The 27,304-nt window shown below is 36.4% G+C and overlaps 1 protein-coding gene across 5 annotated transcripts in view; it reads left to right on the top strand.

The window, feature by feature from the left end:
- The window catches only part of ATRNL1 (attractin like 1), an 839,540-nt gene that overhangs the window by 415,510 nt on the left and 396,726 nt on the right, over window positions 1–27,304 (top strand). For all 5 annotated transcript variants that reach the window (XM_032423422.1, XM_032423427.1, XM_032423424.1 and 2 more), the window contains exon 26: window positions 25,445–25,523. In XM_032423422.1, the coding sequence (XP_032279313.1) occupies window positions 25,445–25,523 (79 nt within the window). The remainder of the gene's footprint in view (window positions 1–25,444; window positions 25,524–27,304) is intronic.

A 27,304-nucleotide genomic window follows, 5' to 3' on the forward strand; every position in this document is an offset into this window, starting at 1 on the left:
CCTCAATTTCTTTTATGAGTATTTTATAGTTTTCTGAGTACAGATCCTTTGCCTCTTTGGTTAGATTTATTCATAGGTATCTTATGGTTTTGGGTGCAATTGTAAATGGGATCGACTCCTTAATTTCTCTTTCTTCTGTCTTGTTGTTGGTGTATAGGAATGCCACTGACTTCTGTGCATTGATTTTATATCCTGCCACTTTACTGAATTCCTATATGAGTTCTAGCAGTTTTGGGGTGGAGTCTTTTGGGTTTTCCACATAAAGTATCATATCATCTGCAAAGAGTGAGACTTTGACTTCTTCTTTGCGTATTTGGATGCCTTTGATTTCTTTTTGTTGTCTGATTGCTGTGGCTAGGACTTCTAATACTATGTTGAATAGCAGTGGTGATAGTGAACATCCCGGCCGCGTTCCTGACCTTAGGGGGAAAGCTCTCAGTTTTCCCCATTGAGAATGATATTTGCTGTAGGTTTTTCATAGATGGCTTTTATAATATTGAGGTATGTGCCCTCTATCCCTATACTCTGAAGAGTTTTGATCAAGAAAGGATGCTGTACTTTGTCAAATGCTTTTTCTACATCTATTGAGAGGATCATATGATTCTTGTTCTTTCTTTTGTTAATGTATTGTATCACGTTGATTGATTTGCGGATGTTGAACCAACCTTGCAGCCCAGGGATAAATCCCACTTGGTCGTGGTGAATAATCCTTTTAATGTACTGTTGGATCCTATTGGCTAGTATTTTGGTGAGAATTTTTGCATCCATGTTCATCAAGGATATTGGTCTGTAATTCTCCTTTTTGATGGGGTCTTTGTCTGGTTTTGGCATCAAGGTAATGGTGGCCTCATAAAACGAGTTTGGAAGTTTTCCTTCCATTTCTATTTTTTGGAACAATTTCAGAATAGGTATTAATTCTTCTTGAAATGTTTGGTAGAATTCCCCTGGGAAGCCATCTGGCCCTGGGCTTTTGTTTGTTGGGAGATTTTTGATGACTGCTTCAATTTCCTTAGTGGTTATAGGTCTGTTCACATTTTCTATTTCTTCCTGGTTCAGTTTTGGTAGTTAATACATCTCTAGGAATGCATCCATTTCTTCCAGGTTATCTAATTTGCTGGCATAGAGTTGCTCATAATATGTTCTTATAATTGTTTGTATTTCTTTGGTGTTGGTTGTGATCTCTACCCTTTCATTCATGATTTTGTTGATTTGGGTCATTTCTCTTTTCTTTTTGATGAGTCTGGCCAGGGGTTTATCAATCTTGTTAATTCTTTCAAAGAACCAGCTCCTAGTTTCATTGATCTGTTCTACTGTTCTTTTGGTTTCTATTTCATTGATTTCTGCTCTGATCAATATTATTTCTCTTCTCCTGCTGGGTTTAGGCTTTATTTGCTGTTCTTTCTCCAGCTCCTTTAGGCGTAGAGTTAGGTTGTGTATTTGAGACCTTTCTTGTTTCTTGAGAAAGGCTTGTATTGCTATATACTTTCCTCTTAGGACTGCCTTTGATGTATCCCAAAGATTTTGAACAGTTGTGTTTTCATTTTCATTGGTTTCCATGAATTTTTTAAATTCTTCTTTAATTTCCTGGTTGACCCATTCATTCTTCAGTAGGATGCTCTTTAGCCTCCATGTATTTGAGTTCTTTCCAACTTTCCTCTTGTGATTGAGTTCTAGTTTCAAAGCACTGTGGTCTGAAAATAGGCAGGGAATGATCCCAATCTTTTGGTACTGGTTGAGACCTGATTTATGACCTAGGATTTGATCGATTCTGGAGAATGTTCCATGGGCACTAGAGAAGAATGTGTATTCCGTTGCTTTGGGATGGAATTTCTGAATATGTCTGTGAAGTCCATTTGGTCCAGTGTGTCATTTAAAGTCTTTATTTCCTTGTTGATCTTTTGCTTAGATGATCTGTCCATTTCAGTGAGGGGGGTGTTAAAGTCCCCCACTATTATTGTATTGTTGTCAATGTGTTTCTTTGCTTTTGTTATTAATTGCCTTATATAATTGGCTGCTCCCATATTAGGGGCATAGATATTTACAGTTGTTAGATCTTCTTGTTGGATAGACCCTTTAAGTAGGGTATAGTGTCCTTCCTCATCTCTTATTATAGTCTTTGGTTTAAAATCTGATTTGTCTTATGTAAGGATTGCCACCCCAGCTTTCTTTTGGTGTCCATTAGCATGGTAAATGGCTTTCCACCCCCTCACTTTCAATCTGGGGGTGTCTTTGGGTCTCAAATGAGTCTCTTGCAGACAGCATATCGATGGGTCTTGTTTTTTAATCCAATCTGATAGCCTGTGTCTTTTGATTGGGGCATTTAGCCCATTTACATTCAGGGTAACTATTGAAAGATAGGAATTTAGTGCCATTGTATTGCCTGTAAGGTGACTGTTACTGTATATTGTCTGTGTTCCTTTCTGGTCTATGTTGCTTTTAGGCTCTCTCTTTGCTTAGAGGACCCCTTTCAAGATTTCTTGTAGGGCTGGTTTCGTGTTTGCAAATTCCTTTAGTTTTTGTTTGTCCTGGAAGCTCTTTATCTCTCCTTCTATTTTCAATGACAGCCTAGCTGGATATAGTATTCTTGGCTGCATATTTTTCTCATTTAGTGCTCTGAAGATATCCTGCCAGTCCTTTCTGGCCTGCCAGGTCTCTGTGGATAGGTCTGTTGCCAATCTAATGTTTCTACCTTGTAGGTTACATATCTCTTCTCCTGAGCTGCTTTCAGGATTTTCTCTTTGTCTCTGAGACTCGTAAGTTTTACTATTAGATGTCGGGGTGTTGACCTATTTTTACTGATTTTGAGAGGGGTTCTCTGTGCCTCCTGGATTTTGATGCCTGTTTCCTTCCCCAAATTAGGGAAGTTCTCTGCTATAATTTGCTCCAATATACCTTCTGCCCCCCTCTCTCTTTCTTCTTCTTCTGGGATCCCAATTATTCTAATGTTGTTTTGTCTTATGGCATCGCTTATCTCTCGAATTCTGCCCTTGTGATCCAGTAGTTGTTTATGTCTCTTTTTCTCAGCTTCTTTATTCTCCATCATTTGGTCTTCTATCTCACTGATTCTCTCTTCTGCCTCATTTATCCTAGCAGTTAGAGCCCCCATTTTTGATTGCACCTCATTAATAGCCTTTTTGATTTCAACTTGGTTAGATTTTAGTTCTTTTATTTCTCCAGAAAGGGTTTCTCTAATAACTTCCATGCTTTTTTCAAGCCCAGCTAGTATCTTTAAAGTGATGATTCTGAACTCTAGATCCGACATCGTACTAATGTCCGTATTGAGTAGGTCCCTGGCAGTCGGTACTACCTCTTGTTCTTTTTGTTGAGGCGATTTTTTCTGTCTTGTCATTTTGTCCGGAGGAGAATAGATGAATGAGAGAGCAAAATGCTAACAGGGTAACAATGTCCCCAGAAAATATACTCTAAACAAATCAGAAAAGACCTGAAACCGGGGGGAAAGAAAGGGAAAGAAAGAAAAAAGAAAAAGAAAAAAAAAAAAGAAAAAGAAAAAGATAAAAACAAACAAAAACAGAACAAAACAAAAAAAAAAACCAGAATATGATCAAATATGATCAGGCTGGTGCATAGATTAGTGCCACACACTAGATTTTGGGTGTATTTTGGTCTGTTAGAAGAAAGTGCCTCCCAAAATTTTAAAGAAAGAAAAACTCATATATGTACAAAAATAAGGGTTGATATGATGAAGGAATGGAATATGACTGTAAAGATGAAAATTATAAAAAATTTTATAAAAGGAATTGATAAGAAGTTGTTTGAAAAAAGAAAGAAAAGGATTAAAAAAAAAAGGGAGAGAATATGATCAGGCAGGAGAGTAGAACAAAACCATACACTAGAGATTTAGGGTATATTTTGATCTGTTAGAGGAAACTATCTCAAAATTTTAAAGAGAGGACAACTTATATATATATGCCAAAATAAGGGTAACTACTATGAAGGGATAGAAAAAGACTCTAAAAATGAAAAATAAAAATGTTCTTTAAAAAAGGGATTGATAAGATGTTGGTTGAAAAAGGGAAAAAGAAAAATTAAAAAAAAAAAGGACAGTTAAAAAAAAATTAACTTTGAAAGACTAAAGAATCATGGTAAAAAGCCATGGATTCTATGTGCAGTATTCCCCTAGCGCTGGAGTTCTGCCGTTCTCATTGAAGGGTAAACTTGGTCTTGGCTGGCTGTTCTCGCTGATCTTCTGGGGGAGGGGACTGTTGCCATGGTTCCCAAATGTCTTTGCCGGAGGCAGAATTGCCCCACCCTTGCCCGGTCCGGGCTAAGTAATCTGCTCGGGTTTGCTCTCGGGAGCTTTTGTTCCCTGCAAGCTTTCTGTACAGCTTTGGAGGCCGAGAGTGAGGCCTCCCAATCTCGGCTCCAGAGGAGCCGAGAACTCAGGGCCCCACTCCTCAGTGAGCCCCCAGAGAAAAGCAGTCAGTCACTCCCGTCTCCCTGGTCTCCGGCCACACTCCATGCTCACCCAGCCTGTGACCGAGCGTTTCTATCTCTGGCACCCGACCCCGTGTGGAGTCTCCAAACCCAGCAGATCCCTGCGGTGTGCTCCCGCGCCGCTCCTCCCAGGGGAGGAAGAGGAATCTCCCTGGATCTGCCTCTTGTCGGGTCCCTGCTGGAGGAGCAGTGGCCTGACTGATCCGCAGATCACAGTTTATGGCAACCCCGAGTTGAGAGCCCGCGCCTCGGCTCCGTCTCTGCAGCCGGCTTCCCTGCTCCGATACCTGGGAGCTCTGCTGCACTCAGGCACCCACGGTCTTTCTGTGACCCCGAGGGTCCTGAGACCACATTGTCCCACGAGGGTTCCTTCCCCCGCTTAGCCACTGGAGCGATGTCCCTCAGCGGAGCTGACTTCTAAAAGTTCCGATTTTGTGCTCCGCTGCTCTATCACTTGCCAGAAGTGGCCGAAGGAGGCCCCGTCCCCCACCATCTATCCTCCCGAATATCGCCTCAGATTCACTTCTCTGCACGTCCTACCTTCCAGAAAGTGGTCGCTTTTCTGCTCAGAGAGTTGTTGCTATTCTTTTCTTCGATCTCTTGTTGAGTTTGTAGGTGTTCTGAATGGTTTGATCCCTATCCAGCTGAATTCCTGAGACCAGACGAAATCCAGGTCTCCTACTCCTCCGCTATCTTGTTCTGCACCCCCCCCCCCCCCGTTTGCTTCTTTATTCCTTTTCCTTCCGTCTGCTTGGGCAACTCAGGCATTTCTGTTACTCTTTCAATTGGCCATTGCTTTTTCCAGGCTTCTATAAATCACTTCAGCAGCAAGTTTTCCCCATCCCATCCTCAGGAGTCCTCAGTAGGGCATTATCTCTCCTGTGGTCCTGAGAATATGCACCAAAATTCATGAATTCTTGCTCATTCATTCTTATCTGCCATCCTTTTTGATCAGACACCACCAAAATCCAATTCCTGTCGTACTCCCCTGGTTCCTGACAGTACATTCTAGCTTATTCTTATAGCTCTTTCAAGTATATAATATCTTCCCTTTCTTATGAGTCCAAGATTATGCTGTCATTAAACTGTAGTTATGGAGTGGCTGGGTGGCTCAGTTGGTTAAGCATCCAACTTTATTTCCACTCAGGTCATGATCTTAGGGCCGTGAGATCGGGCCCCACTTGGCTCGCTGTGCTCAGTGTGGAGTCTGCTTGTCCCTCTCCCTCTGCTCCCCCCCCACTTGTGCACGTTCTCTGTCTCTCTCTCTGTCAAATAAATAAATACATAAAATATTTAAAAAGATTCAGGGTCTTTCACTGAACCTGAGATTTCAGTGCACTCCTCAAGCCAAATCACTCATCAGAGGAGTTCTGCATCTGCCAAGATCAGGCCTACTTTGCCATCCCTGCCATGCTCAGTCATTGACTAGAAACAGCCCTTGGGAAGTGTGGCATTCACATGAACACAGCAATGGATTTCAGAGTGCAGTAGTTGGTGCCCTTGATTAATTGTGCTCTCTGTAGTCAGTGATCAGTGAGGCAAATTTTAATGGTTGGCATAATCGATTTGTCTGTTGCTTGAAGTTTTGGTAGAACTGCCCTATAAAACCACATGAGGGCAACCCTCTCAGATGCCCTTCCTCCTTGGGAGCTTTGTACTATCACTTAGCTATCGCTCAATAAACCTTGCTCTGCTGCCCACCAAATAAATAAATAAATAAATAAATAAATAAAACCATATGAATTTGGTAAGGCTTTTTAATTTGTTTTTGCATGATTTGATTTTTTTGTGGGTAGATTTTCCAATTTCTCATGAAATTTCATTAATATTTACATCTCAGATTTTCTATTTTTTCTTGACAAAGGTGACAATTTTCTTTAGGAAATTGTCCATCTTATCTTATTTTTAAAATTTATTGTCATATATTTTCCAATATTAATATTCTAGAATTTTCTCTTATATTAAAATTATGTCTCCTTTTTCATCATGAATTTTGCCTCTTTTCCTATTTCATTTTTTTCTTGATAAGCTATGTAAGAGCTTTGACAGTATTGGGAGTCCTTTTAAAAACCAGGTTTCATGGCTTCATTCCATTGTTTTATTGTTTTCTAATTCATTATTTTCAGGTTTTACTTTACTTTTTTTGATTTGCTCTATTATTTTCCAAATTTTTGATTAAAAAATGTAATCAGCCTTATTAATTTCTAGTTATATGGCTCTAATATATGCATTTAGGGCTACCAATTAAAAAAAAATTCTTCTTCAGCTGAATTCCATAGAGTTTAATATTTAGCACTTTATCATCCTGGAAGTCAAAATATTTTCTAATTCCTCTTATGATTTCCCCATGAATTATTTAGAAGTCTATTTTTGAATTTCTAAATGTGTAGGATTTCTTCAATGTGTCTTTTTTATTGGCTTTTTTTAGTCAGTAAAAGATCTTTATGATATTTTGGCATTATTGAATTTTTTTCTGTTGTCAAATATATGATCAACATTTATAAATATTCCACCTACTTGATAAGAATAGAGTTTCTTAGATCATTGGATTCAGGATTTTATAGATGGCCCGTTAGATAAAACCTGTTAGTTTTTTCTGTATCTTCTTCTTCAGTGTTCATGTTCCATCTACATATTATTGAGTGAGACTTATTACCATGTCACTCTGTTACTTATGCATTTGTCAACTTTGTCTTTATATTTTTTCATTTAATATTAGGGCTTTAAGTGCAAATAAGTTAGAATTATTAAATTTTTCTTATGAATTACTGTGTTTTTCCTTGAACTTTTTTATTATGATAAAACACATAAAACTTGCCATCTTAACCATTTTTAAGTGAACAGTTCGGTGATATTAAGTACATTCATATTATTATATAACCATCACCACTATCCATCTCCAGAACTTTTTATCTTGCAAAACTGAAACTCTGTGCCATTAAATAATAATTTCCCATCTCCTTTCCCTCAACCCTTGAAAATTACCATTTAGCCTTCTGTCTCTGTAATTTTGAGGACTCTAGTATGTTATATAAATGGTGTCATATAGTATTTTTCCTTTTGTGACTGGCTTATTTCTCTTAGCATAATGTTCTCAAGATTCATCCCTATTGTAACATATATCAGAATTTCCCTCCTTTCCAAAGCTGAATAATATTCCATTGTATGTAAATACCACATTTCCTTTATCCATTTATCTGTTGATAGACACTTGAGTTATTTTTATTTATTTATTTATTTATTTATTTATTTATTTTGATGTAGTATTCCATGATTCATTGTTTGCGTATAACACCCAGTACTCCATTCAATACGTGCCCTCTTTAATACCCATCACCAGGCTAACCCATCCCCCCACCTCCCTCCCCTCTAGAACCCTCAATTTGTTTCTCAGAGTCCACAGTCTCTCATGGTTCGTCTCCCTCTCCAATTTCTCCCCCTTCATTTTTCCCTTCCTACTACCTTCTTTTTTTTTAACATATAATGTATTATTTGTTTCAGAGGTACAGGTCTGTGATTAATCAGTCTTACACAATTCACAGTGCTCACCATAGCACATACCTCCCCAATGTCTATCACCCAGCCACCCCATCCCTCCCACCCCTCACCACTCTAGCAATACTCAGTTTGTTTCCTGAGATTAAGAATTCCTCATCTTTTAGCTGTTGTGAATGATGCTGCTATGAACATGAATGTACAAATATGTATTCAAGACTTCACTTTCTGTTCCTTTCTGTATATACCCAGAAGTGGTATCCTGGGTATATGGCAATTCTGTTTTTAATTTTTTGAGGAACCTTCATAATATTTTCCACAGCAGTTGTACCATTTTACATTCTCACCAACAGTGCACAGAGGTTCCAGTTTTTCCATATCCTCATCTACATTTGTAATTTTTTTGTTCTTGATACTAGCCATCCTAATGAGTGTGAGGTAGTATCTTATTGTGGTTTTGACTTATTTTTCTCTAATGATTAGTGATGTTTAGCATCTTTTCATGTGCTTATTTGCCAATTGCATATCTTCTTTGTAGAAATGTCTATTCAAATCTTTTGCCCAGTTTTGAATCAGGTTCTTCGTTTTTTGTTGTTGAGTGGTAAGAGCTCTTTATATATCCTAGATATTAATCCCTGATAATTAGTCAGATACATGATTTTCAATTATTTTCTCCCACTAAGTATCTTGCTTTCACTCTAATTAATGACAGTGTCCTTTGATGAATAGAAGTTTTTAATTTTTATGAAGTCCATTTTGTCTATTTTTTCTGTTGTTGCCTGTGCCTTTGGTGTCATATCCAAGAAATCATTGCCAAATCAATGTCTTAAAGCTTTTGGCCTATATTTTCTTCTAAGAGTTTTATCATTTTAGCTATTGTGTTTAGGTTGTTGATCCATTTTGAGTTAATTTTTTGGTATGATATTGGGTAAGTGTCTAACTTTATTCTTTTGCATTTGGATATCCAGTTTTCCCAGCACCATTTGTTGAAAAGACTTTCCCCTCCTTATTGAATGGTATTGGCACCCTTGTCACAAGTCATTTGACTTAATATGTGAAGGTTTATTTCTGGGCTTTTTATTCTATTCCATTGGTTCTATATGTCTATCTTTATGCCAGTACCACACTGTTTTAATTATTATAGCTTTAGTAAGTTTTGAAATCAGGAAGTATGATTCCTCTAACTTTGTCCTTTTTCAAGATTTTATTTTATTTTATTTTATTTTATTTATTTGCTCTTTAGGGTCCTTGAGGTTCTGTATGAATTTTAGGATGAATTTTTCTATTTTTAAAAAAACCCCCCAAAACAAAAAAAAACATTGTTGGGATTTTGATAGGGTTTGTATTATATGTGTAGATTGCTTTGGATAATGTCAACATTATAATGGTATTAAGTCTTCAAATCCATGAACATGAGATGTCTTTCTATTATTTGTCTTTAATTTATTTTCATCAATATTTTGTACTTTCTAATGTACAGGTCTTTCAGCTCCTTGGTTAAGTGAATTCCCAAGTATTTTATCCTTTTTGATGATATTGTTAATGGAGGTATTTAGTTAATTTCTTTTTAGATTGTTTACTGTTAGTATATAGAAATGTAGCAGGTTTTTGTGTTAACTTTGTATCCTGCTACTTTGCTGAATTCGTTTATTAATTCTAAGTTTTTTTGTGTGTGGAGTTTTTAGAGTTTTCTATATATATGTGCATTTCATTTGCAAACAGATATAATTTTACTTCTTTTCCAGTTTGGATGCCTTTAATTTCTTTTTCTTGTCAATTGTTCTATCTAGGACTTTTACTACTGATAGTCTAATGTGTGGCTTGATCTCATTACCCTGAGATCATGACCTGAGCTGAAATCAAGAGTCGGATGGTTAACCAACTGAGCCACCCAGGCACCCCTCTTGTTTCTGATTTTATTTTTATTTTTTAAAATTTTTATTTATTTTTGAGAGAGAGAGTGCATAAGCAGAGGGAGGGGCAGAGGAAGAAGCAGACTCCCCACTGAGCAGGGAGCCCAGTGCATGACTCAATCCTAGGACCCTGGGATCATGACCTGAGCCAAAGGCAGATGCTTAACCAACTGAGCCACCCAGGTTCCCCTGTTTCTGATTCTAGATGAAAAGCTTTTAGTCTTTCACCATTGAGTATGATGTAGAAGCTGCAGCAAATTATCCAGAAGATCTAGCTAAGATAATTTAACAAAGGTGGCTACACTAAACAACAGATTTTCAATGTAGGTGAAACAGCCTTATTTGGATGAAGATGCACTCTAGGACCTCCATAACTGGAAAGGAGACGTCAATCAGTGCCTGGCTTCAAAGATTCAAAAGAAAGGCTGACTCTCTTGTTAAGGCTAATGCAGCCAATGACTTTAAGTTGAAGCCAGTACTTATTTACCATAGGGCTTCCAGTTCCAGGCAACAATGAGAAAACATACATCTCTTTTTATCTCCCACTGATTTCAACTATGAAACTTGGATAAAATGCGTGGGTAGCTATCTGATAATTCTGAAAAGTAAGTATCAGTAGGGAAATCAGGGAAGACCAAAACTCAAAGTGCCACAGAACCTTTTGGGAATTTACCAATATTCTCCTCTGGTATCCCCTGATTTGAAACTTAATGCAGGCTGTAACCTGAGAGTGACTACTGAGGTCTAGACAAGAAACATCATGGAAACATCCCCTAGTTCTGAGTTAGGGTGAGGAAAAGGAAACTTTTTTTTTAAATTTAATTTAATTTTATTATGTTATGTTAGTCCCCATACATTACATCATTAGTTTTTGATGTAGTGTTCCATGATTCATTGTTTGTGCATAACACCCAGTGCTCCATGCAGAACGTGCCCTCTTTAATACCCATCACCAGGCGAACCCATCCCCCCACCCCCCTCCCCTCTAAAACCCTCAGTTTGTTTCTCGGAGTTCATAGTCTCTCATGGTTCATCTCCCCCTTCGATTTCCACCCCCTTCATTTTTCCTTTCTTCTCCTAATGTCCTCCATGCTATTCCTTATGTACCACAAATAAGTGAAACCATATGATAATTGACTTTCTCTGCTTGACTTATTTCACTTAGTGTAATCTCCTCCAGTCCCATCCATGTTGATGTAAAAGTTGGGTATTCATTCTTTCTGATGGCTGAGTAATATTCCATTGTATATATGGACCACATCTTCTTTATCCATTCATCTGTTGAAGGGCATCTTGGCTCTTTCCACAGTTTGGCTATTGTGGACATTGCTGCTATGAACATTGGGGTGTATATGGCCCTTCGGAAAAGGAAACTCTTAAAGCTGAGAGCGAGCAGTAGAGAGCCTCCCCATTTTTTCTCTCTTTCCCCAATTCACTCACCCCCCAATCCTCAAGCAGTCCTACAGCAGTAACATGGCTGGAATGAGAAGTTGCAAGAGCCAAATCTCCAAGGGAGGGGAATCTTCCTTTACGTACAGTGGAGCAGTGGTTACAAGAGGGCCAAGACAAACACCATTGCTTTTTCCTTTTCTCTGTCTTCCCAGCACAGAACATGGCACAATCATGGAAGTGGGCAGTTTCTGGCCAGAGGATAAAAAGTGGAGCCCAGGGAACCAGAAAGGATCTGGGAAGTAACAGAGAGAAAAAGCCATCCCATAAAGTTGTTTATGAACTTCTGGGGTCACTCTTGAGCTGCACAAGTGAGGATCTGATCCTAATTAGCATACCAAAGCATCTGAGACCTGAGCTAATGGTTAGAACTCTGCCCAGACCCCAGCCTGAACCTGAAGGTCAACACTCAAATAGTACTGAAAAAGTTTTGGGTGAATTGTAACCACAGCCTACAGATGGCTAAAACAAAATTTTGGTATGGGGAGTATCAGCATTCTCTATAGAATATAAACAAGACAACGGTCCCTCAGGAAAGTTGATGTAGCAGGAGAGAATTCTGGAGTAAAGGGAGCAGTAGAGAGGGCTGGGATGGAAGTGGACCATTCTTAAGTTTTGTTAGCAAAGTCCATGACTGTCAATGTTTATCACTTTATGAAAAAAACCTTTTCATAAAGTTTTGGTGCTGTATCTATTGACCATGCACATGGGAGAAAAACAACATTTGACTCCTAACTCATGCTAAACATAAAAATAAATTCCAGGAGGAAAGGAAAGACAAGGAAATATCTAGAAGATGATATAGGAATTCTTCTTCATAGCTTTAGAATAGGGAAAATTATACACAAAGCACTACAATAAAATTAAACTACAGTAAACTAAAAATTTTTGTCATCAGAAGATATCCTTAGTATTATAAAAAGTCAGGCTACACAGTGGTATAAAATATTTATAACCTGCATAAAGGACAAAGATCTTATATTCACAATTCATATAAATCAGTGAAAACAGTCTGAAACTGTAACCCTTCCCTGCAAAAATGGTGAGAGACTTGGAAAGGCATGTCACAAAAGAGGAGATCTAAGTGACTAACAAAACATAAAAATGTGCTCAATTTAATTTTTATCAGGGAATGCAAATTAAAACCACAATATAATACAACTTAACATATATCCATCATAGTGGCTAAAAATTAAAAAAAAACAACAAATGTTGGAGAGGATGTGGATCTCTCAAAACTTCTGATCGTCTAGAAACTGGAGCAACAACTTTGAAAACACTTTGACATTATATTCTAAAGTTGAATTGACACATATTCTGTGATCCAACAATTCCATTCCACCAAAAGCCATGTAAAAATAGTTAGAGCAGCATGTTTTATGTAGCGAAAGCCTTAGAATATCCCAAATACTCAAAAATAATGGAATAGAGAATATAGCCATATAATGGAAAAAAAGGGGTAATGAAAAAGAACAAATGAATCCTACAAGAACAATATAGAAGTCACTCACAAACATAGTGTTGAACAAAAGAAGCCAGAAACACAAGACTAAATACTGTAGGGTTTCATTTGTATGAAGTTCAGAAATATCCAGAACCAAACTATGGTGTTAAAAATCAACATGATAGCTACACTTATGAGGAGGAAGGAATGGGTAAATTGCTTTTTCTTTATTGGGGTGTTAGTTACATGGATATATTATCTTTGTGATAATTCATTGAGCTGTATGCTTGTGATTTCTCTGTGTTATGTATTGATGTTCTGGGAAAGGTTTTTATTTTTTTTTTATTTTTTTATTTTTTAAGATTTTATTTATTTATTTGAGACAGAGAGAATGAGAGAGAGAGAGCACATGAGAGGGGGGAGGGTCAGAGGGAGAAGCAGGCTCCCTGCCGAGCAGGGAGCCCGATGCGGGACTCGATCCAGGGTCTCCAGGATCATGACCTGAGCCGAAGGCAGTCGCTTAACCAACTGAGCCACCCAGGCGCCCTGGGAAAGGTTTTTAAAAAGAGCATTTCCTACTTTAAAATATTAAGAAAATTTTATAATTAAAACATTTATTCTAACTACATTTCAAAAAGGTATGCATTAAATAAAAATTGAGTGTAGAACCGAGCATCGTATACATTGATCTTTATCATTTTTGTTGCAAATTTGGAAGACTAAGGTATTATCTAGGAGGTTATTTATAACAGGAGGAGTTAACCAGGAAGATCTTCCATACTAGATGTTGTTTGTCCTGTTAATATCTTGCCAGGGAGGCTTGAGAGCACTCTACTTTCTGTAAAATATTTCAAGGAAGGATTGAAGAGTTATCAAAGATGCTTTGTAGATTTTTAAATGTGTTAGCAGTTTGGGGGAGATTTATTTGGTTTTTTTCCTATGAATTTTACATAAATGATATCTGAAATTGGTTTTATGGATTATTTTTAACTCCTTACATATGGCTATACAGTGATTTTATTTGGGTGGAATTGATCCCTCACCAGCTTTAGGAATGGGTTAAAGCCAGTTAGTGCATAACCTTCAATAGCCAAGTGCTAGGTGAAGAGTGGGCATGTGTGATGGTATGTAATGTGAGTCCTGGAATTCCTGCATCCATTTTGTTCCTAAGAGGGAAACAAGCCTGAGGATGGAGTTGATGCACAGCCGAGTATATGGTTCAGAGAATCAGAGAACAATGTAGCTAGGGTGCTGATCAGTCCAAACCTGGGAGTTATTCTTCCTTTTGGCTTTGGGGAGTGTCTTAGTCTGCTTGGGCTGTCATTCCACAGACTGAATGGCTTTAACAACAGAAATTTTTAATCTTACAGTCCTGCAGGCTGGGGAATCCAAGATTTGAGTGCTAGCATTGTTGGTTTCTGGTGTGAGAATTCTTGATTTGCAGATGGCTGCTTTTTTGCTGTGTGTTCACATCATCTTTCCTCAGTGCATGTACATGGAGAGAGAGTACAAGCTCTCTGAAGTCTCTTTTTATAAGGACACTAATTCTGTTGGCTCAGGGTTCCACCTTTATGACCTCATTTAACCTTAGTTACAACCCCACGTCCCAATTTTCAAATATAATTGCATTTGGGCTTAAGGTTTCAACATACAAATTTTGAGGAACATAATTCATCCATTGCATTCTGCCTCTGGCCTCCCATAATCATGTCCTTTTTTCCATGCAATGTGCATTCATTCTATCTCAACAATCTCAAAAGCCTTAACTCATTCCAACACAACGCTAAAGTTTCGAGTCTCATCTAAACACCATCTGGATCAGATATGGGTGAGATTTAGGATACAATTCATCCTGAGGCAACATTTTTCTCTACCTGTGAAATGTGAAACGAGAGGACTTATATGATTCAAAATACCATGGTGGTCCAGGCATAGGATAGACATTTTCAATTCATAAGGGGGATATCTGAAGAAGAAAGAGGTAACATCCCAAGCAAGTCTAAAACCTAGCAAGCAAATTCCATCATATCTTAAAGATTTGAAAATAATCCTCTTTGGTTCAGTGCCCTACCTCCAGGTCCACTGGGGTGGCAGCATCACCACACAGCTCTACAGAGTGACCCTCCCCTTTTAGCATGGCGAGGTGACCCTGACCTTGCAGCACTGTGCTGCAGCTTTGTCCCCAAAACACTGGGTGGTGGCATCTTAGTCCCCCCAAACCATAGGTAGAACCAGTCTTGCCCTGATGATCTCTGACATAACTTCAGGGTCACTCCCTTTTCTTAAAGGATAAAGCATGTTCCTAACTGAATAGTTCTATGATCCCATCCCGTAGAATCCAAGAAGCCTGATAGCGTTTTTTTTCATTTTGTCTTGCTCTCTCTGTGCCCTGTAATTTAAACTCACAGTGTCTCTGCTGGTATAATCCTATCTCTATTCCTGGTTCTCCGGAGATGGCTGATTAAGTCGCTACATCATACCCATGATGTCCTCCTTATAAATCATTGTTCAGCCACACCCTTTGTGTTATCTTCAGAACACGATTTCTCAGCTTTTGCGATATGGTTTGGCTGAGAATTTTCCAAACCTCCAGTTCTGTTTCCTTTTTTCTAAACAATTCCTTCTTCAACTCATCTCTCCTCTTGCATTTAGCTATAAGCAGGAATGAGGTCCAAAGCTACATCTTCAATACTTTGCTTAGAAATATTCTCGGCTAAATTTACAGTTTTATAGCTTGCAAGTTCTACCTTCCACAAAACACTAGAACACAATTCAGCCAAGTTCTTTGCCATTTTATAACAGGGATAGCCACAGGGCACCTGGGTGGCTCAGTTGGTTGAGTGTCTGACTCTTGATTTCGGCTCAGGTCATGATTTCAAGGTCCTGGGATTCGGCCCCACCTGGGGCTCTGTGCTCAGTGGGGAGTCTGCTGGAGATTCTCTCTCTTTCTCTCTCTTCTCTCTCCCTTTACCCGCCCCACCCGGGTCATGTGCATTCTCTTGCACTTTCTCTTTCTCTTAAACAAATAAATCTTAAAAAAAAAAAAAACAAACAGCAACAGCGATGGCCTTTCTTCCAGTTTCCATTAACCTGTTTCTCATTTCCATCTGAGACTTCATCAGAATGGTTTTTAACATCCATATGTATATCAACATTCTGTTTGTGATTATTTATGCATTATCTAAAAAGATAGAGACTTTCTCTCTAGCTGTTCTTGATTTTTTCTGTGCTCTCACCAGAATTGCCTTTAATATCCCTGTTTCTTCAGTCTCTTCACAGCAATCTAGTCTTTCTTTAGCTCCTCAAAATTCCCCCAGGCTCTACCCATTACTCAGTTCCAAAGCTGTTTCCACATTTATAGGTTTTTGTTACAGCAGCACCTACTTCATGGTACTGAAATCTGCCTCTGTTCATGCTGCCATAACAAAATACAACAGACTAGTGGCTTAAACAACAAATTCATTATCTCACTATTCTGGAAGCTGGAAAATCCAAGATCAGGGTGCTGGCATGGTTGGTTTCTGATGTAGGCTCCTGCTTAGCTTGCAGATGGCCGCTTTCTTGCTGGGTGCTCACATGGCCTTTCCTCAGTTTGTGCCCACTGGAAGAAGAGAGAGAGGGAGGGCGGGAGGGAAGGGAAGAGAGAAAGAATAGGAAAGAAGGAAGGAAGGAAGGAAGGAAAAGGAAGGAAGGAAGGAAGAAGGGAGAAAGAAAGAGAGAAAAAGGAAGGAAGAAAAATAGAGAGCCCTCTGGGATCTCTTCTTATAGAACACTAATCCTGTAGGATCAGGGTCCCACCCTTATGACCTCATTTAACCTGATTACCTCCTAAATTACCTATCTCTAAATATAGTCACATTGGATGTTGGGCTTCTGCATAGGAATTTTGGGGGAATACAATTTATTTCATAGCAGGGAGTATGAAATCCATTTAGCCCCAATTTGTTTATACCATTTTGTGATAGAGTTCTCTCTTGCCTTTGAAATCATTTTAATTGACAGTGCATCCTAAGGTATAGTTAACTCTTGCTTTAACAATCCTCAAAAAAAGTGTACCAATTTATGGCAATGAACATAGTGCTTTTCCACTTTTACCCACTAGGCTTTGTTGATTTTTCATCATTGCCAACCTAATAACTGAAACAAATAAACTTTTTTTAAATATGCAGTTTTTATTGCATTCTAAGTTGGCAGTTTATTTTGTTAATATTTTAGTTGGTAAGAAAAAAGACATCCCTAAGTGTTAGGAAGGTATTTTTAAAACCCTTGAAAGATACGAAAACAATGGATCATGGATCACCACATCAAAAACTAATGATGTATTGTATGGTGACTAACATAATAAAATTTAAAAGAGTTCAAAAAAAAAAAAGATACTTTCTGGGATAGCAATTATTAGGAGGTAAATTACTTTTTAAAATAATACGTTTCTATATTTCAATATAATTCCCTAGTTTGTAACATTCTTCAGTGAAATAAAATATTAATATGCCCAAACCATCTTTTAAAATATGTATTTAAGACTTGAATTTTATGATCAATTAACCTCAAATTGCTATAAAATAGTGACAATATTATCTCTTTTTGCATTTGGCCAACTAGATTACCACCAGAGGATATTTCTTTGTCACTAGAAACCTGCTTTACAATATAACCTTATACTACGCTGTGTTACTTTTATTGAATTCTTTTTAATTTTCGCTAAATGAGAATACCTAATGAGTTCCATGGTTTTTCACATTAAGAGTCCTTTCCATAATGACCATTTTATGAAGGTTAAAATCAAATTATTGAAATATCTCTCCCTAAGTTCCTATGCTTTCCTATTTTTATCCCTGTAGCTCATGTACTTGCTTTTTTTTTACATTTATTTTCTGTTTTTTTCTATTTCCATTAGGAGGATTTTACTAAAGGGTGTTGAACCTTTCAGATCTTCTGTCATTATTATACAGCAGACTTTATTAAAAAATGAAAGCCCGATTATTCCTGCATGCCCCCCCACCCATATCTGTACCAAGGAGCAATAGGAGCTTTTGTATAATATGATATAAAAAAATATGAAAGAAAGCGGTGAAACTAGTTTTTCTCTGACAAAAGTGCCACATAGTGGATTAAAGTATGCTAATGCTTGATGTTGCCTATTAAGACCTTTGACTTAAGAAATATGTTAGGGAAAAGCTTATTAAACAGATAAACCCAGAAATCTTAGTCACTTTATTGAATAACAGTTTATTTCTCACTCTACATCCATTGGGCGTAATGGGAACCAGTGGAAAGACAGGGTGGCATGCAGGATTGTCAGGATGCTTTGCAGGATTGTCAGTAGGAACTGGGATTTTCTGATAGTCACAGAAGGATGAGTTTTCAACAATGCTGGGTAAATTTGTCAAGTGTTTTTAGTTTTTTACTGTTTAATAAAGCAAGTGTTCTTAATAAACTTGTTTTGTTTTATGTAGACTTTAAAAGAAGAACTGTAACTTTTATTTGCAGTTTGGCTTATTAGAAATCAAAAGCATTTATAAACATTACCTTGATACAAAGATAAAATTGCCAAATAGGACATCTAATGTCAGAAACAATTAATACATTTTTAAATCAGTTAAAGAACCAGTTCCATTCATTTAACAAAGCTTAATGACAACTACTATATGCCAGGAACTGAGATAATATTTTACTGGGTTTTTAATATTTATTGGAGATTATTAAAATTTTATTAGAAGAATATTTAAACTATTTATTGATTTTGCCTATTTGTTTACATCATCATGGTTTCTCTTTACTTTTACTGATAACCTAATATGAATTAACATTTGCTGCAAACCCCTAAAGTATATATCTCCTCTTCACAAAAAGGTGAAATTATAAACGAAATTTTATACTGGCATTCTGCACCATTATAAAGATGACACTTTTTACTCGAGTCATGAAATTTAGATCACAAAGAATTTAGATTCCTCATGGAGAAATTAAACCAGTCTTCACCATCTTGAACTGAATCGCTATCACATAACTATTTTGGGGGATATACTGTGAATTACAGATTATTAAATAAAAATGTATTTTGGTGCTTAAGCTGTATTTAATTATTAAATGTAAATGAATTTTGATGTGTGTAGTATCGTCTATTATTGCACATATTCCGAAGGAAACAGTTGGTAAGATTTGTTGTTGGATTCAGTACAGGGATTTTAAAGTTGAATGTGTTTTTACATTTTACCTGAAAAGTAATGGTAAATCAAAGAAGTTAGGAGAAAGGGAGGACTTGCAATTTAAGACTTTTGTCACTTAAGTGACTTACTGAAATTCTCCATGACTCAGCTCTCTTATCTTTTAAATAAGTACATAACAGTATACATGGTAAATCATGTGTGATTGTGGTAATTAAATAATGTGGGTAAAACACATAACATAGTGCTTGGTACATATTACTGGATGGATGTTAGATTTTTTTAATCATTATGAATGGTTTTCATGAGTTCTGATTGGGCACAGTAGATTGGAGGTGATATATCTCTTATGTTAAAATACTTTAGTATATTGATAGGACTGAAATTCAGATAAATGGATCCTTGGTCTTTATCTGAAGTATTAATTCCTAGTACCATATTTTAACAGTTAAAATTTTAATCTGGAATATAACAAGGGAAGTGTACCCAAATGATAATAATTCAGACTGGAGCAGGGTTTCAAGCCATGATTGGCATATTGAGCTGGGAAAATCTTTGTTACCAGCAGGGGGCTGGGCTTCTGTATTGAAAGGTATTTACCAGCATTCCACTAGATGTCCACCAAATGGTGAAACCAGACTACTGAATATTTTGGAGCACAAAACTCTCCTGATTGAGAACCAGTGAACTAGGGGGAATCATGTAGGCTTTTTAAAATATATAAAAAGCTTTAGCATATAGAAGAGGAATTGACTGATTCAGTGTAAACCAGAAGACAGAAGGGAGCATTGATTGATAAATTTAGAAAGAGCTTAATAGAAGAACATTGTTATAGATTGAGCTAGCTAAAAATAGAATGTAGAATGCAGTGACTAGTGAGTCAGCATCTTCTCAGCTTAGATGAGTGATCAGAGGCAGGATCACAGAGTTGTGCTGGATATTTCTTTCCTGGGAGGGTGTCTGAAATCTCTTAGATCACCTTTAATGATAAGATGCTCTCATTTTGGAAGGTATAATGATATAGTTTGGGAAATCATTCCAATTGAGGTTATAGTTGAGGCCATGAGGATAACTGAGCTCATTCTCTCTGAGAGCAAGAGAAGGTAACAGCATGGTGTGAACTGGGTTTTAGGGAATGTCCATAATTTAAAAGAGGGAACCTGGAATGCAGCGTACCTCATTGACCCTATAGTGTGTCAGGAAGGATGAAGGGAAACCAAGAAAGTCAAGGAATTTCTTTGAAAAAAATTAATAAAATTGATAACCCCCCTAGCGAGTCTTATCAAAAAGAAAACAGGAAGTACCCAAATAAATAAAATCACAAATGACAGAGGAGAAATAACAACCAACATCACAGATACAAACAATTATGAGAGAATATTATGAAAAACTATATGTTAACAAACTGAACAACCTGGAAGAAGTGGATTATTCCTAGATGATATAAATTTTCAAAACTGAAATAGAAAGAAATAGAAAACTTGAACAGACCAATAACCAGCAAAGAAATTGAATCAGTAATAAAAAATCTTCCAACAATCAAAAGTCCAGGGGCAGATGGCTTCACAGGCAAATTTAACCAGACATTTAAAAAAGAGTTAATACTTAGTCTTCTCAAACTATTCCAAGAAATAGAAAAGGAAAATTTCCAGATTCATTCTATGAGGCCAGCATTACCCTGATACCAAAACCACCCAAAGACACCACAAAAAAAGAGAACTATAAGCCAGTATCTCTGATGAACATGGATGCCAAAATTCTCAATAAAATACTAGCAAACCAAATCCAAAAAGTACATTTAAAGAAACATTCACCATGATCGAGTGGGATTTACTCCTGGGCTGAAGATGTGGTTCAGTATTCGCAAATCAATCAGTGTGATACACCACATTAATAAAAGAAAGGATAAGAACCCTGTGATCTTTTCTGGGGCGGCTGGGTGGCTCAGTCGTTAAGCATCTGCCTTCATCTCAGGTCATGATCCTGGGGTCCTGGGATCGAGCCCCGCATCGGACTCCCTGCTCAGCGGGAAGCCTGCTTCTCCCTCTCCCACTCCCGCTGCTTGTGTTCCCTCTCTCGCTGTGTCTCTCTCTGTCAAATAAATAAATAAAATCTTAAAAAAAAAAAACAAACCCTTTAAAAAAAAAAAAAGAATGATCCTTTCAATAGATGCAGAAAAAGCATTTGACTAAGTACAGCATCCATTCATGATAAAAACCCTCAACAAAGTAGGGATAGAGGGAACATACCTCGACATCACAAAGGCTGTATCTGAAAAACCCATAGTTAATATCATGCTCAGTGGGGAAAAACTGAGAGCTTTGCCTCCACAGTCAGCAACAAAACAATAATGTTCACTCTCACGATTGTTATTTAATATAGTACTGGAAGTCCTAGCCACAGCAATCAGACAACAAAAAGAAATAAAAAACATCCACATCAACAAGGAAGAAGTCAGTCTTCCACTATTTGCAGATGACATGATATTCTATATAGAAAACCCTAAAGATGCCACCAAAAAACTTCTAGAACTGATATTCAATAAAGTTATAGGATGCGAAAACAACATACAGAAATCTGTTGCATTTCTATACATCAAAATAAAGCACAGAAAGAGAAATCAAGGAATCCATCCCATTTACAATTGTTCCAAAACTGTAAGATACCTAGGAATAAACCTAACCAAAGAGGTAATAAACCTGTCCTCTGAAAACTATAAAACATTTATGAAAGAAATTGAAGATGACACAAAAACGGAAAAACATTCCATGCTCATGGATTGGAAGAACAAATATTGTTAAAGTGTCTGTATTACCCAAAGCAATCTACACATTTAATGCAATTCCTATCAAAATACCAACAGCATTTTTCATAGAGCTACAACAAACTGTCCTAAAATTTGCATGGAACCACAAAAGACCTCAAATAGCCAAAGCAACCTTGAAAAAGAAAAGCACATCTGGAGGCATCACAATTCCAGACTTCAAGCTATATTACAAAGTGTAGTATATGGCACAAAAATAAACTCCTGGATCAGTGGAACAGAATAGAAACCCCAGAAATGAACCCACCACTATATGGTCAGTTAATCTTTGACAAAACAGGAAAGAATATCCGAAGGAAAAAGGGCCTCTTTAACAAATGGTGCTGGGAAAACTGGACAGCAACATGCAGAAGAATGAAACTGAACCACTTTCATACAGAAACACAAAAGTAAATTCAAAATGGAATATAGACCTAAATGTGAGACAGGAAACCATCAAAATCCTAGAGGACAACACAGGCAGTAACCTCTTTGACATTGGCCATAGCAGTTTCCTACTAGATATGTCTCCTGAGGCAAGGGAAACAAAAATAAAAATAAACTACTGGGATTTCATCAAAATAAAAAGCTTCTGCACAGCGAAGGAATTAATCAAAAACCTACTGCATAGGAGAAGATATTTGCAAATGATATATCTGATAAAGGGCTAGTATCCAAAATATATAAAGATCTAATAAGGTGGCGCCTGGGTGGCTCAGTCGTTAAGCGTCTGCCTTGGGCTCAGGTCATGATCCCAGGGTCCTGGGATCGAGCCCCGCATCCGGCTCCCCGCTCTGCAGGAAGCCTGCTTCTCCCTCACCCACTCCCCCTGCTTGTGTTCCCTCTCTCACTGTGTCTCTCTCTGTCAAATAAAAAAACAAAATCTTAAAAAAAAAAAAAAAAGATCTAATACAACTCAACACCCAAACAACAAATAATTGAATTAAAAAATGGGCAGAAGGCGTGAATGGATATTTTTCCAAAGAAGATATACAGGTGGTCAACAGATACATGAAAAGTTACCCAACAGCGCTCATCATCAGGGAAATACAAATCAAACTACAATGAGATATCACCTCACACCAATGAGATTGGCTAAAATTAACAACACAAGAAACAAGTGTTGGTGAGGGTGTGGAGAGATGGGAACTCTCTTACACTGTTGGTGGGAATGCAAAGTGGTACAAGCGCTGTGGAAAACAGTATGGAGGTTCCTCAGAAAGTTAAAAAATAGAACTACCCTATGAACAAGCAATTGCACTACTAGGTATTTACCCAAAGAATATGAAAATATTAATTTGAAGGGATACATGCACTGATGTTTACAGCAACATTGTCTACAATAGCCAAATTATGGAAAGAGCCCAAATGTCCATCGAATGATGAATGGATAAAGAGGATGTGGTATATGTATGTATAGATACATACATACAAAATATAATGGAATATTACTTAGCAATAAAAAAGAATGAAATCTTGCCATTTGCAATGATGTGGATGGAGCTAGAAAGTATTATGCTAAGGGTAATAACTCAATCAGAGAATGACAAATACCATATGATTTCATTCATATGTGGAATTTAAGAAACAAAACAAATAATCATAGGGAAAAAAAGAGAGAGGCAAATCCAAGAACAGACTCTTAACAATAGAGAACAAACTATGGTGACCAGAGGGGAGGTGGGCAGAGGGGGAGAAGGGTTAAATAGGTGATGGGGATTAAGGAGTGCACTTGCTAGGATGAGCACCAGGTGTTGTATGTAAGTATTGAATTAATAAATTGTACACCTGAAACTAATATTACACTATATGTTAACTAACCAGAATTTAAATAAAAATTTTTAAAAAAGGAAATAAAGTATTAAGAAAGTTTTAAAGAATGGATGGCTAGTATTGTCAATTGAAAAGTGAAAGTCTGTTAATAGAGAAAAGACCAGTTTATTTAATATGTAGAAAGTCACGGTGAGAAAAGTATCCTCTAAAATGCTGAATGTTTTGTAAACATTGATCATTATTAATACTAACAACTTTATGAATATATAAGCCAGATGCCACATTGTGAGGAGTTAAATAGGACTAGGTTATGAGGAAATTGACATGAAGGTGGCTGCATTGATTATGTGCTTGATAAACTAGAGGGAGCAATAGGGTCAATAAAATAAGGTTGTTGTTTTTATTTTTCAGGAGATATGGGGCTTGGGCACTTTTGGAAATCTAAATTAAGATGAAATAAAAAAAATATTAGGGGGGAGATAATTATTAAAAAACAAAAGGCACCTTACTGGTTAAAAAGGTTAGGATCATAGGCTTTCTTCTTTTTTTTATCCACTTTATTTCATACTGGATAACAGATTAGGGAATGCAAATGGAAATACAACTATTGTGAGATTACGTGCAAGATCAGAGTTCCTAACAGTTGGGGAGGAGAGAGTTTGAGGCTTACAGCGCTGGATTTGAATTTTGACTCTACCATTTATTCCCTTTGTGACTATCAGCAATTTATTTTGAACTTTCTGAGCATTGGATTTTTCTTTTTTATTCCGTCTGGGAGTGTTCTCATAAAACCAAACCCATGCACCAATGTGAAGGGAGTATTTAGCACATTATCTGAAATGTGTTCAGCACTCATTGGATAGGTGCTAGAATTGCCATTGTCATCATCACCGAAGGATATTCTAAGTCTAGTGAGACAAGGAGAAAAAGTATATTAAAGAATCAACAAGAGTAGAAAGTGCTAAAATTTGCACAGCTTATGAGTGAATCAATGAAAGAATACAGGGATTATCAGTTAAGGATGAAGACCAGGTTTTTTGTAGTGACCAGTGACTAATGAATTTACTCATCTCTGGGTCTTTTCATAGCATAATGTTTGACCACAGAGCAAAGGGAGAGAAAACAGTGATACATGGTTGGAACCAATTAATCGGATTCACGTGATTCTGTTATTTTGAGATTTGTTAGTCTCAAATCACTACTAACAAAGTATCCTGGATTTTTATAGCTTATTGCATATTTTACCTAATATGTATAGACCATATGTATAAACACTGTAACTGAATTATTTCTTAGTGTAAACATTAGTGTATACCAGGTTTTCTCAGCTTCAACATGACTGGTATGTTGGACTGGATAATTCTTTGTCACTGGGGACAGTCCTATGCACTGCAGAATGTTTAGCAGCATCCCTGGCTCTCCTCATCTGATGCAAGTTGCACCCCTATCAATGTTGTGATAATCGCACATGTCTTCAGACATTGCCAAATGTGCCCTGGGGGAGTGGGGAACAAAACTGTCTTCAGTTGAGAACCACTGGAATATTCTCATATCTAAAATAGTTGCTAATACAGATAAAATGAATAAACCTGTGTGAAATTTAAATTTATAAAATTGCCAGCTTTTATGTCTCAGTAGCAATTCTAAATAGATTTCTGTTGCTGTATAAGACCAACAGAGCTGTAAATTTACATTCTTTCTGACAGGGAAAATCTTAAAGATAGGCTATACTGTATAACAAGAATATAAATAATTATCCTACCTGTATACTTTGTTTTTACTTGAGGACATTTTAAACACTGCTAATTTATCCATTTTTGCTTTAATTATTTACCAAGGCAGGGTGGTTAGTTCTATATATTTTTAAATTCTATAAATATTCTTGAATATTTCATTACATATTTCCAATGTGTTAAGCAAAAATTATTTGTGTTTTATTTTCCAGTTGTTTTTTATCCTTATTGCTGGTAGCTGCAGTGGTGTGGAAGATCAAACAAACATGCTGGGCTTCTCGGCGGAGAGAGGTATCAGTAATATTACTTAATCTTTTGTTTAAAGATCTGAGTAAACATGAATCTGTATTGCTTAATTAACATGTGCCACTCATGTACAGAGTTTCAAATCAGCTTTACTTATTAAGATTGAACAAATCGATCTAGAATTTTTAAGCTTTAGAACAAACTTTACTACTGTCATTTTAAGTCAGTATCTGTAGAAACATTGGTTAATTGCAATGTTAATTGCAAACAGTTACTTTAAATAGTGTTAGAATTCATATTGAATATATGTATTAATACTGTTGATTAAGTGATTTGCAATCTCTTTAGGTAGTTATAAAAACTATTTTTATAAGTATCTCTGTTGTAATTTAAAAGAAAATTCTCACTGATAAATATTTATTTTTGGTTTTTATCGCCTAGATTTTTTAAGTAATTAAATCTTTACCATTTCATGATTATCTGATAATTCAAGTATGTTTGAAGTGCACCTCAATTTGATACATTTCTGTGTCAGAATTAATCATTTATGTTCCCTCTAATCCTAAAATTGATAAAAACAGTAGTACTCTTGCAGAATAACTAAGGATATAAATATATTAGATAGTTTCTTAACTTTGTATGTATTAGTTAATTGAAAGGAACAAAGCAATATAATAATCTGGGAATAAAAATGTGCAATAGATTTATTGTTCTATACTTACATAATAAAAAAGCAAGTTTCTGTTTTTATTAATATTATAGTCTATGAGTATTAATATTAGCATGCTGTTATTAGCATTATTACTATTCTATTTGCTGATGCATTTCCCAGTATATTTTTATATATATAATTTTGTGCAACAATATAAAGCAGTAGTATAATTGCTTACCATCTTTTTCTCCACATAGAAAATATTATATTTGAAGATTTAAAACTAATCCAGAGTATTCTAAGCTATATAATTAGTGAATGAGAATGAGTTCTTCTTAATTATTCTTCAGTTTTCAAACATCCATTAAAACTCAGTGCTGCCTATAATATGTTTGCAAACTTGACAGCCCTCCCCTAGAAATAAATAATTCATCTTGATCATCTCTGTCTCTCTGATTTTCAGTATATGGCCAAGGCAATATCAATGAGAATATACTTGGTATGACCCTATGATAAAAGTACTCCAATTAAAAAAGATCTTATTAAATATAAATACATAAATATTTGGCAAGAAGTGGAATTCTGTGTGGAGATAAGCAGTCTTCTACACATGTTAAACCATCTGTTAGATGAAATTATGGATTCAGGAAAGTAAAAACAATCAGTAGGCAGGCAATGGGAAGGCCTTCCATAATGGGATAGGCCAAATGACAATTTATGCTTCTAATCATTAGAAAAGAAGTCAAGATCAATCAGGGAGCCTGGGTTCTGACCTCAATATGACTAACACTGCTTAAATATCTGGTTTCTAAAGTTTATAAAATGGAACTATGTGAATGTAGCATTGTGAAAAGATCAGTGTACGACTATGTCATTAACTAATTTCTGAAAATGGGTAAGTGTCCTAATTGAATTTCCTTCCCTCTAAAGAGAAGGGATTGTACTATATAACTAATTCCTCAAGCTCTAGGAATATTTATATATAATAACTAAAGTTTAGAAATAGTGTTAAATATTTGAGAAAACTAATGTGAATAGTTCATTTACCTATAAAACTTTCATACTTCTCAAGATGAGAAATTGCTTTTGGTTAGGATTATATCAATTCAAGGAAATAATGTTGTTTTGCATATTAGAAGTTCTGACAAGCTGATATTAAACTTTAACTTTTAAA

Source organism: Phoca vitulina, unplaced genomic scaffold, assembly GCF_004348235.1.
Source record: "Phoca vitulina isolate PV1807 unplaced genomic scaffold, GSC_HSeal_1.0 scaffold28, whole genome shotgun sequence".
Classification (NCBI taxonomy): Eukaryota; Metazoa; Chordata; class Mammalia; order Carnivora; family Phocidae; genus Phoca; species Phoca vitulina.